Genomic DNA, 13,586 nt, shown 5'->3' with positions numbered 1-13,586 from the left:
TCAGGAGGATGTTATGAGTATATGTGATGAATTAATAAAGCTTCCTTATTCAAAAAACTTATGAATATGATGCATAAATATAAGAGTAAAATAAACTGAAAACTGCAAAATCTATTATAACACATGGTTTGCTTCCAGAACAACTTTAAATTCATAGTTCAACAGCAATTATTAATAAGTTATAGGGAAGTAGAAATAGTAGATATAAAAAATTTGTGTAAATTGGAAATGCCAACCATGATATAACACAAAATTATGGTGTAAAGATTCTAGAAAATTTATACTCATTTATATATGATATTATACAATTTTATGCATTCCACAAGATATGATTGGGAAAATTATAAAGAAAACCTTAAAAGAAAAAGCTGACATCATGAAAGACTTAATAGGAAGTAAGGAAAAAGAATAGGATGGCATAATTTAAAATTTGAAGACACAGGTAACAAAGACCTCTTTCGTCTCCCCCTTCTCTCCGCTGTAATATATATATGGGTCTTATATATCCTGCTTTTTAAATGTTTTGACTTGGGATAATAGCGTGTTTGCACATGAGCTCTATTTTTCTGATTTTTATTCTGAAAACAATAATCCGGAGTTTGAGAGAATCTTGGAAATAAAAACAAAACAACCACTACCAAGGTTTCTATTGAAGCATGTGCTGTTTTGAAAGTAAATACTTTATAAGAAGTAGAGAAAAAAACAGTTTTGATTTGGAAACCTATTTAACATTCTGGAAAATAAATCTTGTGATTCTAGTGACATATTAATTCTGATAACCATAGATAACACTTAATTTTAGAAATTGGTAAATTATTTAAAAACTTTTTTTTTCAGCTTATTATGACAACACCATTTTTCATAGAGTTGTGCCTGGTTTTATAGTCCAAGGGGGAGATCCTACTGGCACAGGGACTGGCGGAGAGTCTATCTATGGAGCCCCATTCAAAGTAAGACTGAATTACTATTATCATTATTATTTTGCAAGTCAGCTTGGATTGTTTAACTGAAGATGATTGTGCTCCACAAGAAGAAAAATAATGTCACATTAGTATACAAAACCAACTGTCATTTAGAATCATGCAAGGATAAGAGCAATACTTACCCTACCAAATATTCTTTCTAAGTTGTCTTATTGCAAGCTTTTATGTTAGATTGAGTACAGGTAGAACTAAAGATGATAGTGAAAATAATGTGATTCATAAAAAAGACCATATAACATATTTTCTGATGTCTGACTTTTTCTAATCTTTGCATCTCTATAAATATAAAGCATTTTTAGAATATTGTATATGCTATTTTATTTTAAAACAATTTACTTAAATCCTTTGGAATCTTAGAGTTGTTTGCTTAGGCTGCTATAACCAAATACCACACACTGTGTGACTTAAACAACAAAAGTTTATTTCTGATGGCTCTGTGGGGGCTGGGAAGTCCAAGATCATTATGTCTGGCAATTTGGATCCTGGTGAGGTGTTTCCCTGGTTAGTATTTGGCTTTCCTACTCTGAGGTCTCACATAGGGCAGAGAGAATGAACTTTGGTGTCTTAATCCTCTTCTTGTAAGGACATGAACCCTATTGGGTTAGGGACTCATCCTTATAACCTCATCTAACCTTTATTGCCTCCTCCCAGACACAAATGTAGTCAAATTGGGGATTAGGGCTTCAATGTAAAATTTTTGAGGGAATACAGTTCAGTCTCACTTAGCAAAATTTATTTTCAATTATACACAATAGTCTCTAACACAGAATGCATGCCACAATGGGAAACCACAAGGAGAATAGAAGAAGCAACAAAAGAAAGCTTTATAAAAAGGTATATTAGTTAAGAGTAAGTGAGAAATTTCTTAATTGCCAACACAGATCTAAGAAGAAAAAGAATATCATACTAAAGAAATTAAGAGGCCAGGAGAATAGCACATTGGTAGAGTGCTTGCTTAGCATGTGCTAGGTGCTGGTATTGATTCCCATTATTGCAAAACAAAACAAAGTAAGGAACAGTAGAGGGTTTAAGTAAAAAGCTAAAAATTGTGTTTGTTATTAGTCTGATGGTACCAACATTAATTCCTTTGGGTGAGTAAAAATTAATAGTTCTTAAATAAGGGAATTTATAAAGAACTTTGTGTTTGTTCTAATGGGATAGAGTATCTGGAGTCTCCTTTCATCTTTTACTGGGTCATAGTCTAATGTATGATTCTTGAGCAAAATAGTTAAAATTTTGCTTTAATTTCTAGATAATGATCTTAGAAAATGTGAATGGTTATTAAAAAACACTCAGATGTAACTGTTAAGACTTTTATATTTTACTAAGGTGAAATGTCTCATGGTTTTAGAGCCTACATTCTTGTAGGAAGTATTCCTTTATTCTATTATTTGGTGTAACAGAATAGCTCTTTTTGACAGTTCTTTCCTAACTTGAAATCTTTGTTTTGTTATTTTCAGTTAGGTCATTTTAAACACATTATTCAGAGTTATGATGCATTGAGTTCAGATCTCTTAAGAATTATTCATTACTTCTTTTATGACAAGTATTGATTATATAATATGCTATATAACATATGATTCCAGTATCAGGTCTGGATGCAAATTATGTTAACTCAGAGACTAAGGAATCTGTTAAGTAGTCCTATAAAAACAAGAAAACTGTCCGACCGCCCTCCGACAGAGGTTGGGGAGAATCACTAGACCAGCTAGTGAGTGTCTCCGGGCTGAGCGAGAGGGTGAGTGTCGAGACCCAGCCCGCCACCCTGCCTGGCAAAAATCACACCGAGTCGGGAGTTGAGTCAGCCGAGATGGTGCAGCAACTCAGTTTATTGTGGAGGGAGAGAACTTATATAGAGAGAGGAGAAGGGAGGTGGGGGCAAAGGCAGGGGCCAGAGATTGGAGTGTCCCCCAGATTGGGGTAGCCTAGGCACCCCAGTTACAGAAACAGAGCCCCGTTACCCTAGTTACAGAAACAATACCCCATTAGGTATGTGTGCCCCGTTGCTGGAGAGTTCTTTATGTTTGTGGAAGCCATATCTTGGGGCTGTTCAGGCACGTATATGGAAGCCATTTCTCAAGCTCTATCTGTCAGGTACATGGAGAATCACAAAACCAGAATCACAAGACTGGGGATTTCCCAACAGTGGTTTTTCTTCCTCTTTCCCAGCGATTGCATTTCCGTGGTCAGCCGAGGTCCCAACAGAAAACCACTTTAGAAAGGCTTTTACCTGCTATTTTGAAAACTGGCAAATGAGTTCAGTACCATGTAAGAGAATATTTAACTTAGGACTGTGTCAAATCACATTAGCACTATCCTGGTAGATTCTTTGAATCAAAAGAAGAAGAGGAAGAGGAAGAGAGGATTATTTCTTGACATTTAAAAGAGTTTAGGAGGAGCAATAGTTGAAGACTTCACAATGGTTCAAAGCTGAATTCCTTGGAGAAATGATAGGTTTTAAAAGTTTTGATGATTTTGACTACGAAAATAAGGAAATGAATCTTAGAAATCTATTCCCCTTTGAATGAGTTCTTTGCTCTATGTGTAGGTATGCAACTTTCCACAAAATAGGCTATATTTATGGCTGAGTATATTTAGAAGACACAGGCTAGTGAATTCAAGTTTAAGAGTACTGAATAGTAAATTTTGGATTTGATTATACTTGAAAATCAGTTAAATAAAACTTTAGCAATTTTTTATTAGACATTATATGAGACCTTGCTGGTTTGCTGCATAATGATTGAATATGAAATGAAGTATCTTGTAACTGAGAACATTCACTGAATTGTTTTTTTATGCTTCAGGATGAATTTCACTCACGGTTGCGTTTTAATCGGAGAGGACTGGTTGCCATGGCAAATGCTGGTCCTCATGATAATGGCAGCCAGTTTTTCTTTACACTGGGTCGAGCAGATGAACTTAACAATAAGCATACCATCTTTGGAAAGGTTTGTGTCCTGTTGTCCTAAACCTGTGATTTGGTTTTTGGTTTTATGTGATTCTTTAGGTTCTGTGACAGATATGATGAATTTATCTAACAGCTGCCTTCATGAAAATATCCCTTGAATTGATTTATTATTTTAAAAAATGATGGAATATGTTTCTATTATAATGAACTTTAGAAGACTTGTGAATTCTTTATCATGTTTCAAGTCAGTTGTTTGTTATGAATTTAATGTTTTCTGTCCTTAAAAATCATACTAATGGTATCAGCTACCATGCCATTCAGCAATGATGTTTTTTACATTTCTAGAAAGATACTTAGGGGCTGAGGGTGTGACTCAGTGGTAGAGAGCTTAACAAGCATGTGTTTGAAGGGCCTGAGTTCTATACCCAGCACTGAAAAAAAAAATCACATAACACTAGCTTAAAGTTTACTTTATTAATGGTAATTTTATTAATTCCCTTTAGTTTAAAATAGAAGTTGACATTGAAAGCTTTTATTGGAAATGTTACTTTGGATAGTACTAATTTAATTCTGCTCACATTTAATGCCTTTCAGGGCATATCCTTTCCATAGAATTTTCAATAATTCCCAATAAATAGTTATCTTGAAAGTTTTCTTCTATCTTCTCATAAATATATTCCTATACATTTTAATTTTTAGACCTATTAGATACCTCTAGCTTATCAGCCCCCTGTATTGGTTTAGTAAGAATTGTTTTCTCAGATCCTAGGCAAAACTGGATTTTGTGATGATAAAAGAGGAAAAAACAAACAATACTATTGAAAAAAACTATATCTTGGGAAATGTTGAATTAAAAGAATCACATTAAAATCATGAAATGTAATTAGTTGTCTTTTTTTTTTTTTTTTTTTTTTTGGTGCTAGAAATTGAACCCAGGGCCTTATGCATGGGAGGCAAGCAAGCATTCTACCAACTGAGCTATATCCCCAGCCCCTATTGTCTAATTTTTAACACCATGTTTAGAAAATATAGATTAGCCTATTCTTTCAAGACACTCCCATCTCAGGTTTTCTAATGACCATAGATTTTTCCTCCATATTATTTTTTACAAAAAAAGAGTGTAATACGGGCTGGGATTATAGATCAGTGGCAGAACACTTGCCTCACACATGTGAAGCACTGGGTTTGATCCAGCCCACATAAAAATTGAATAAACCGGGCTGGGGTTGTGGCTTAGTGGTAGAGTGCTTGCCTAGCATGTGTGAGAGGCACTGGATTTGATCTTCAGCACCACATAAAAACATAAATAAATAAAATAAAGGCATTGTGTCTATATACAACTAAAAAAAATTCTTAAAAATAAATAAATAAACAAAATAAAGGTATTGTGTCCATGTATAATTAATATATATATATATTTTAAAAGCTTTTTAAAAGAGTGTATAATAAAATGATATTTAAGTTACATTTGTACTATCTTTTACAAATGGTACTATATAATTTATACATTAGTGAAAAAATTTAGCAAAGTGGTTATAAGTTGGAAAAGGCACTATTGTTGGCTCTATAACCTCTTTTTTTTTTTTAAAGAGAGAGTGAGAGGGGAGGAGAGAGAGAGACAGAGAGAGAGAGAGAGAGAGAGAGAGAGAGAGAGAGAGAGAGAATTTTTAATATTTATTTGTTAGTTCTCAGCAGACACAACATCTTTGTTGGTATGTGGTGCTGAGGATCGAACCCGGGCCGCACGCTACCGCTTGAGCCACATCCCCAGCCCTCTATAACCTCTTTGAGTCTCGGTTTTTTTAAATATAGAAGAACAATAATGATTGTTATTATTAGTTAGCTGTTTATGTGGATTGACTGAGGTTTCTGTATAATGTTTATCACATTGTTATTACTTACTTACCCTCTTACTCTAAAATCTAATTTTGTGTATGATGTTTGAAAAGTTGTCATTCAATAAGATGGTAATTGGCATTACATTTTTAATTTTAGTAAAAGATGGTACTAAGTACATATTGGAAATTTATCCAAAAGCCTAGTAAGAGATTGAACCTATGTGTGCTTTTGTCCCTTAAAATGAAGTCACCTTATTTGCATTATGTTTAATACATATATTCTTATGGAATAATATGAAATTATTTTTTATGTATGTATGTATATTTTTTAGTAGTATATGGACACAGTACTTTTGTTTTATTTATTTATTTTTATGTGGTGCTAAGGATTAAACCCAGTGCCTTACACATGTTAGGCAAGTGCTCTACCACTGAGCTATAATTCCAGCCTCTGAAACTCTCTTTTAACTATTTACAAAGTATTTACAAAAGTCCCCTAATTCAAAGGATAAATAAATATATTTGCAATTACATTTTATATTTTTATTAGGTTACAGGGGACACGGTATATAACATGCTGCGACTCACAGAAGTAGACATTGATGATGACGAAAGACCACGTAATCCACACAAAATCAAAAGTTGTGAGGTAGGAGCATGATTGTTATGAGATATGGGACTTCAATTGCCATTTAAGAGGAGATGACTTAATATGTTTAAACTACTAGATGATGGTTTTGTACTAACTACAATGATTCACTTATGTATTTAGGCACAATTTATGATTTAAGAATTTTTTAAAGTAAAAAAGTAAAGGTTTTGAATTCAAAGATGAAACTTAATATGATAGTCCAATGAATGAAAAACTCAACTCATGTTGGAAAGTTGGAGGAGTTAGATTTATTTTAGCCTAAAGAAATGACTTCATAGTTAAAGAGTTATTTTTTATGAAGGGAGCAAGGCCCTTAAAAGCATTTGATTTGGAGTCAAAATGTTTGACTTTGTTTCTCTTACTGTGTGTCATTTACATTTTCCTAAGTATTTGTCCTTTTGTAAAATAGAGATAAGACAGAATATCCTTTACTTAATAGCACGTAGGTTTCTTGGAAGAATCCAGTGAGACCACATAAGTGGAAGTACTTCAAGTAGTAGATCTATGACTATGCTAATAATATTTATGTGGGGAAATATGGACACTTTTGATGCAATTAAATATTGGTTTTTTTGAGTGAAGTTTACAAAATAGAATAATGTTTTCAACATATTTCTTTTCATAGGTTTTGTTTAATCCTTTTGATGACATCATTCCAAGGGAAATTAAAAAGCCCAAAAAAGAGAAACCAGAAGAAGAAGTAAAGAAATTGAAACCCAAAGGCACAAAGTAATCATAGTAGAAACATTTTTCTTCAACTGGGAAAAGCAACACTAATTTATATAGTTTTTCTATTTCCTTTTATACTAATTGTTGACTAGCAAAGGAAAGACCCGTTTGAACCAGGGAGGTATCATAATATAAGTCTATGGCTCTTTTTAAATGGGCATTTCTTGTATTTAAGTACATTATATAGCTTTAACTTAAACTAAAAATGTATCATTTCAGATGTCCACATAAAATCTGTGTTAATAAATACATAAGTCCCTTGTGTTCTCTATACCAATTATTTATATAAATTATTTGAGAAACATTTTTGCTTTCTTTTAAGTTAATATATGCTTACTTAGTATAAAGAATTTGGAGAGTATAAAGAATAATATAAAAAATATTTGTAATCTTATTACATGATTGTATAATATCTTTTACTTTTTGACTCCTTTTTTAGATACTCTTAAAAATAATCTTATTATAAATGTTTTAAAAATACTATTCTAGATTCAGTATTCTAGATTATTTACTGAAGACAGTCTCTCCAAAAATAAATTTTTTTTAAAAAACAAATTTCAATAGTTTGTGTTATTATTCTTTACATTATTATCTGTTTTATTAAAGCAGATACTGCAGAATTAAATTTCAACCTACTCCTTTACTGAATTATAACATTCTTTTTAGAAATTTTATTGTACTTAGGAATGTTAGATTCAGACAACTCTATGTTTAATCCCATCAAACACAGTTGATAAGAATTGAAGTTTATTAATCGTTGTAAGCTTCAGTTATCTCATCATGTAAAAATGGTGCTTATCATAACTATAACATCTGGTTGTTAAGAAGATTAAATGGAAAGGTCTATGTGAAGACACCCTATAAGTGTTCAATACACGTTAGTCTCTTTCCTTTATATCCTACAAAATAAAGTAAATTGCTTCTATAAACTCTCAGACAGGACTAGGCACTTTAATAAGCAGTTGAGACTTTGTGGCAGTGTAACTTTTATTCATAGCTATATATTGGATTTTCTTTGTTCTTTGATTCTTTTATTTTGACTAATTTATCTCTGGATGAAAGGTCATAGTCACTATATTTATATATAGTCTGTCAGCACTATAATTACCTTGATAACAATCTCGAAAGGTTTTTTTGTGTGTTTTATAGTGTTTTGTTTTTATTCATAGCATTTAATGTTAGGATGATATTGTTATCATTACTTACATCTAGATTTTAATGTGAAGGATCAGAGTAGAAAAACTTAGTTTTTTTCTCCCCTTGGACACACATACACAGATAACACACACATATATACATATATATGTATATATAATCTGACAATTTTATGTTTCTGATTAATTTTAAAATATTAAGATATATTTTTCCAAATACAAGAATAATTGCTACTTTATAGTGCTCTCAGGTCTGTAGATTTATTAGTTTTTCGGAAATCTTCATTTTGCTACTAGTTTTGATAAACATCAAAAATTTATTTCTGTTATACTTCACTCAGTATATATGGTAATGTTCAGGATTTTTCGTCATTAGTTTTATATATGTAATATCAATGGTCTGAGTCCAAAAGCCTTTACTGAAAATTATAGATGCTTAAGATTCTTCTGCTGAAGACTAAATAATATTCTGTTCTTTAAAAAAATGTATTTTTTCTTGCAAATCCTGTCCTATTACTTTAAAAACAGGATGTTTATGAGTTTTAACTTTTTATAATTTTCTCTCTTTTATTCTTTTTTTATATTTTTCTTTTTTGATTAGAAATTTTAGTTTACTTTCATTTGGAGAAGAAGCTGAGGAAGAAGAGGAGGAAGTAAATCGAGTTAGTCAGGTAATTTCTAATTTGTCCTTTCATCTGAATTACAAAAGAGATCAGAGTGTACTTCTTCGTCATTTTTATATCTCCTGCTTCTGCTGTACTTGGAACAGTACGTTTTACATGGTACACACTCAAGTCAGTTTACCTTGAATGCTTTGTAAAATAATTGGTGGTCAGTAAAATAACTTTTGATTTGCCTTCTTAAAATTGTTGAATTCTTTCTTTATTTTTAATATTGGCATTTTTCTAGCAGTTAAAACTAGACCTGAAGACTTTTGAATTGTTCAACTTTGTGATTCAGATTTTAATTTCTACTTGTTTGGTTTGCTAGATCATAATGATTATTACAATTTTTATAGTCACAGGCCAACTCATTTTCAATGTTACTTGAATATATTTTGTTTGCTTCATTAGTTCTCATCCAAAGGTGTTATTATTACCTCATTTTAGGTTATAATTTTCTCAAAATCACATAAGTCATAAGTAGCTGGAAATTGAACTTAGGTCCAACTATAAAATCTGTGTCTTTAGATTGTATGTTGTCTCTTGGCCTTTTACTTCACCAATCCTTCCAGTTCTAACTGTGGTTTTCCTTTAACCCACTTTTATCACAAAACGTATTGCTGAAAGGCCTGCAGTCTCTTACCATTGTTTGGATTAGGTTCAGGTATATGTGCCCCAAGAAAATCACCTTCATAGGATTTTACTCCCAAAGGTTCTGCTATGGCTTCCTTTCTTGAATGTAATTTAGTACTGCGGCCTCAATTCAAAATCATTATCATAGTAATCATAACTTAGTTACTTCATACTGCCTTAGTTACTTGACATAGTCACCTATTTTTTTTTTACCAACATTAATAATAGCATTGACTTAGAAGTACATTATTTTTTTTAATCTTTTTTTTATCCTTGTATTTTCTTCTTTATCTCTGTGCTTTTTTTTTATTAGTGATCATGGTTTGGGGAGATAAATATTTTTAATGTTGGGCACATTTATACTCCTTGCATTAAAACTAAATTAAAATGGGTATTTCTCTCTCTCTCTCTCTCTTTTTTTTTTTTTGGTACTAGGGATTGAGCCCAGGGGTACTTAACCACTGAGCCACATCCCCAGCCTTTTTAAAAAAGTTTTTGAAAATTTTTTATTTTGAGACAAGGTCTTGCTAAGTTATTAGGGCCTTGCTCAGTTGCTGAGGCTGGCTTTGAATTTGTGATCTGCCTGCCTTAGCCTCTCAAGTCACTGGGATTACAACAAGTGTGTATCACCACACCCAGCTCATAAGTTTTGTTAATCTTTACTGTGTCTCTAAGGAATCTGTTAGATACTTTTGATTCAGTTACTACCTCCAGTATACCAGCATTCTAAATTCTCGGAGATAAAGATGGATATTTTTTCTGAATTCTTATCCATTATTCTAAGCAGCTTTAGGAAATGTCTCCATATTAGATGTCAAAACTAATTTCATTTCCATGAAAATAGGAGATCAGTGGAGAAGAGGAAAGGGATTGAGGGGGAAGGAAGAGGTACAGGAAAAGGGAAAAACTGTGGGATGAATTCTGGCTTAACTTTCGAATGTACATATATGAATATATCACAGTGAATCTCATTATCAAGAAAACCCATAAATAAATAGCAGAAAGATCAGTAGAATAGAGGGAGAGAAACTGGGGAAGGGAGAAGGAAGGGGAAGAGGGAAGCACTGGGGTCTGAATAGGAGGGTTTATATTCCATGATTGTATGATTATGTCAAATTATGTCAAAACAAACCCTAATATATGTATAGCTAAAAGGAAATAATAAAAAAATTTAAAAAAAACTAAATTTATTTTTACATGAAAACCTTTCCCTAGTCCATATAAATATCATGAATCACTGCCAACTTGATATTTCAGGAATTATCTTCTTAGATATCAATGAACTAGTTTTGTATTGCTCATAATTCAAATTTGCATCTTATCAAAATAAAATATTTACTATATGCCATGTTTTTTTAAGTATATATGTGAATGGACAAAGCTATGGATGTTAGTTCCTGGAATTACCAGTATTCCTTTATATTGATGTCTTCTGAAGATGTCAAATTGCCTTGCATCCACCCATGCCTTCTCATAGTAGTAACTCCACCCCTGTTTTCCCTTTAGTCTGGAGTATGCACTCTTATTCTTTTTTTTTTAAATCTCATTTTTCTGTCTTAAGATGAGCTTCGCTATTACCTCATAATTATTTCTACCTCCCTCCTTGTTATGGTTTAGATATTAGGGTATTCCCCAAAAGTTCATGTGTGAGACAATGTAAGGTTTAGAGGTGAAGTGATTAGGTTATGAGCTCGTTAATCTAATCAGTGCAATAATTCCTCTGCAAGGATTTAACTGAGTGATAGCTATAGACCCGGAGGATGTGGAGGAGGTGGGTCCCTAGGGGCAAGTTTTAGGGGTATATATTTGCTTCTTAATGAGCAGAGCTCTCTCTGATTCCTGGTGCTATGCTCCCAGATACTTTCCTATGTCATACTCTCTACTGTCATGACATCCTGCCTTACCTCAAGCCTCGAAGAATGGAGTCGGCCATCTATGAACTGAGATCTCTGAAACCTTGAGCCTGCAAATAAACTTTTCCTTTTCCAATTGTTCTTGTTAGGTATATTGGTCATAGCAATGAAAAAACTGACTGAAATCTCCTTCGCCGAACTCCCACTCAGGTTGAGCTAAATACTTCTTTTTGTGATAATCTGTCTATGCCATCAAAGCATTTATTATACTTCATTATAATGATTTATTTTCCCATCTTCTAACTGTGCTAAATATTTATTTATATATTTCTGTGAAAATCATATTATATAGACTTTTTAAAATTCCCATTTTATAGATAAAGAAATGAATACTTGAGTTAAAATTGTTCAAGAACATGTAATTAGGAAGTGATGGAATCAAAATTTGAACTTAGATTTTTGAAGCTTTTTAAGTCTCTAATTTGAATGTGAATGCTGCAAAAGCTGTCTCCTGTAAGACTAAAAGGCTGCTGAGAAATTTGACTGGTAGAACAGAATCCTGAGGTAGAAGGCAACTGCAGCATAGTGACTGACCACCTGCCCTTCCCCAACTCCCATAGGGTCCTTAATAATCGGTTGAGCAGGCTTGGAAATCAGGGATGAAAAAGCAGTTATTTTATGAATATTTGTTTTGAAGTTAAATTTCTGGTCTAAAGAAAGATTTGATCAGAATTACTTTGACTTAACTAGGAAATTAGTTTGATTCTATGTAACAGCAGCATGTGTTAATGTTCAAAGCTTATATTCTTTCTGCTGCTTCCTATTGTGTCAGTTAGAAAAAATGATATATTTAATTTGATTTATTTTGAGAACTTATACTCCAAAAACAATTTGTGTTTGCTGTTAAGACTGCACTGTGAGAGAATACCACGAAGATAATACTGGCTTGCTTTTTATTTTCACTCTTCAAACTGAGACAAACACTTTGAATGGTTTAGAAAGACTAAGTAAAGTCTTTCCTTTCTGCCAAGAAAATTACAATCCACGGTTCATTATCAAAGGAGCATCATTATCCTAGTATTGTGTCATTGTTATTTCTCTCAGTTGACTCTTTAACAGGAGTGCAGGGTGCTGTGTGATAAAATGATCACCACACATCTATATTTTAAGACTTGTTTATTCTTCTTTTCCCTGGCTGCCTACTGGATACCTTTATATGTGAATATGTCACTAGTTATCCAAGTCCTGGCCAAGGCTTACTTCCTTATCTTTTCTTCCCATACTTCTTTGTTTTGTGACTCCTCTTTCTATTCCCTGGTGTCAGTATCCTCCAAAGAACTTTAGATTCAGTTCTGACTTTTGTCTTTTTCTCTGTATTACCAGTTAGTTGCACTATTCTAGCAAGTTTTCACCAAAGCAATATCTCAGATCCATTTTTTTTTTTTTATCTGCTACTATCCTTGTTCAGGTCCTCCATATCTCTAGTCTGAACTGCTGTATTATTCTGCACACTGCTCTGCTGTTCCTTCCACTCATAGCTATCAGAGTGGCCTTCCTGAAGCTTAATATGTTACTGTTGCTCTCTGCTGATTATAAAAATAAGACTAAATTTCTTGGCCTGTTATTTTCAAGTCTCTACTTTTCAGGACTCTCCTTCACCAACTTGGCCCTTTTATCTATCATTTCTTAAACTTCTCTGGTGATAAAATAACTTGTGCTACCTTCTAAAAAACAAGATTCTTAGGTCCCATCTCATATCCCCTCAATCAGTATTTCCAAGGAAAGGGCCTGGGAAGCTGGACTTATAAGGAATTTTCCTGGAATGCATGACAGGAAAATGTAGGAACTTTGCAGTAGCAGATTTGATTGGCCGATATTCTGCATTTGTGCCTTCTTTCTCTCCCACTTCTTTTATGCCTTTGGTCTTTCCACTGTATAAATTGTCCAATTGTCCCATCCAACCTCTGGATATCAAAATCATATTTATTTTCAAGCACCCAATATACTATTTTTCTAAGTGTCTTTTAGGTTTTTCCTAATCTTTTTCTAATTTAACCTAGGCCTCTTTGTATTCCTTTAAATTTTCCTTTTAAAAACCTCCCCCCCCATTATCATTATAAGAAGCATATGACTGTGTTCTCATTTTATACTACTCTAACATCATGCACTTTATT

At 32.7% G+C, this 13,586-nt stretch overlaps 1 protein-coding gene across 4 annotated transcripts in view; it reads left to right on the top strand.

Annotated features, from left to right (window-relative positions):
• Cwc27 (CWC27 spliceosome associated cyclophilin) overlaps window positions 1-13,586 on the top strand; it is a 217,135-nt gene that overhangs the window by 12,144 nt on the left and 191,405 nt on the right. For all 4 annotated transcript variants that reach the window (XM_005319570.4, XM_078015913.1, XM_078015914.1 and 1 more), the window contains 5 exons: window positions 838-950; window positions 3,788-3,931; window positions 6,280-6,378; window positions 7,007-7,110; window positions 8,866-8,935. In XM_005319570.4, the coding sequence (XP_005319627.1) occupies window positions 838-950; window positions 3,788-3,931; window positions 6,280-6,378; window positions 7,007-7,110; window positions 8,866-8,935 (530 nt within the window). The remainder of the gene's footprint in view (window positions 1-837; window positions 951-3,787; window positions 3,932-6,279; window positions 6,379-7,006; window positions 7,111-8,865; window positions 8,936-13,586) is intronic.

The sequence above is a fragment of the Ictidomys tridecemlineatus genome, chromosome 1 (genome assembly GCF_052094955.1).
Source record: "Ictidomys tridecemlineatus isolate mIctTri1 chromosome 1, mIctTri1.hap1, whole genome shotgun sequence".
NCBI lineage: Eukaryota > Metazoa > Chordata > Mammalia > Rodentia > Sciuridae > Ictidomys > Ictidomys tridecemlineatus.
The sequence above is the reverse complement of the archived record's forward strand: the minus strand, read 5'-3'. Positions and strand labels throughout refer to the sequence as shown.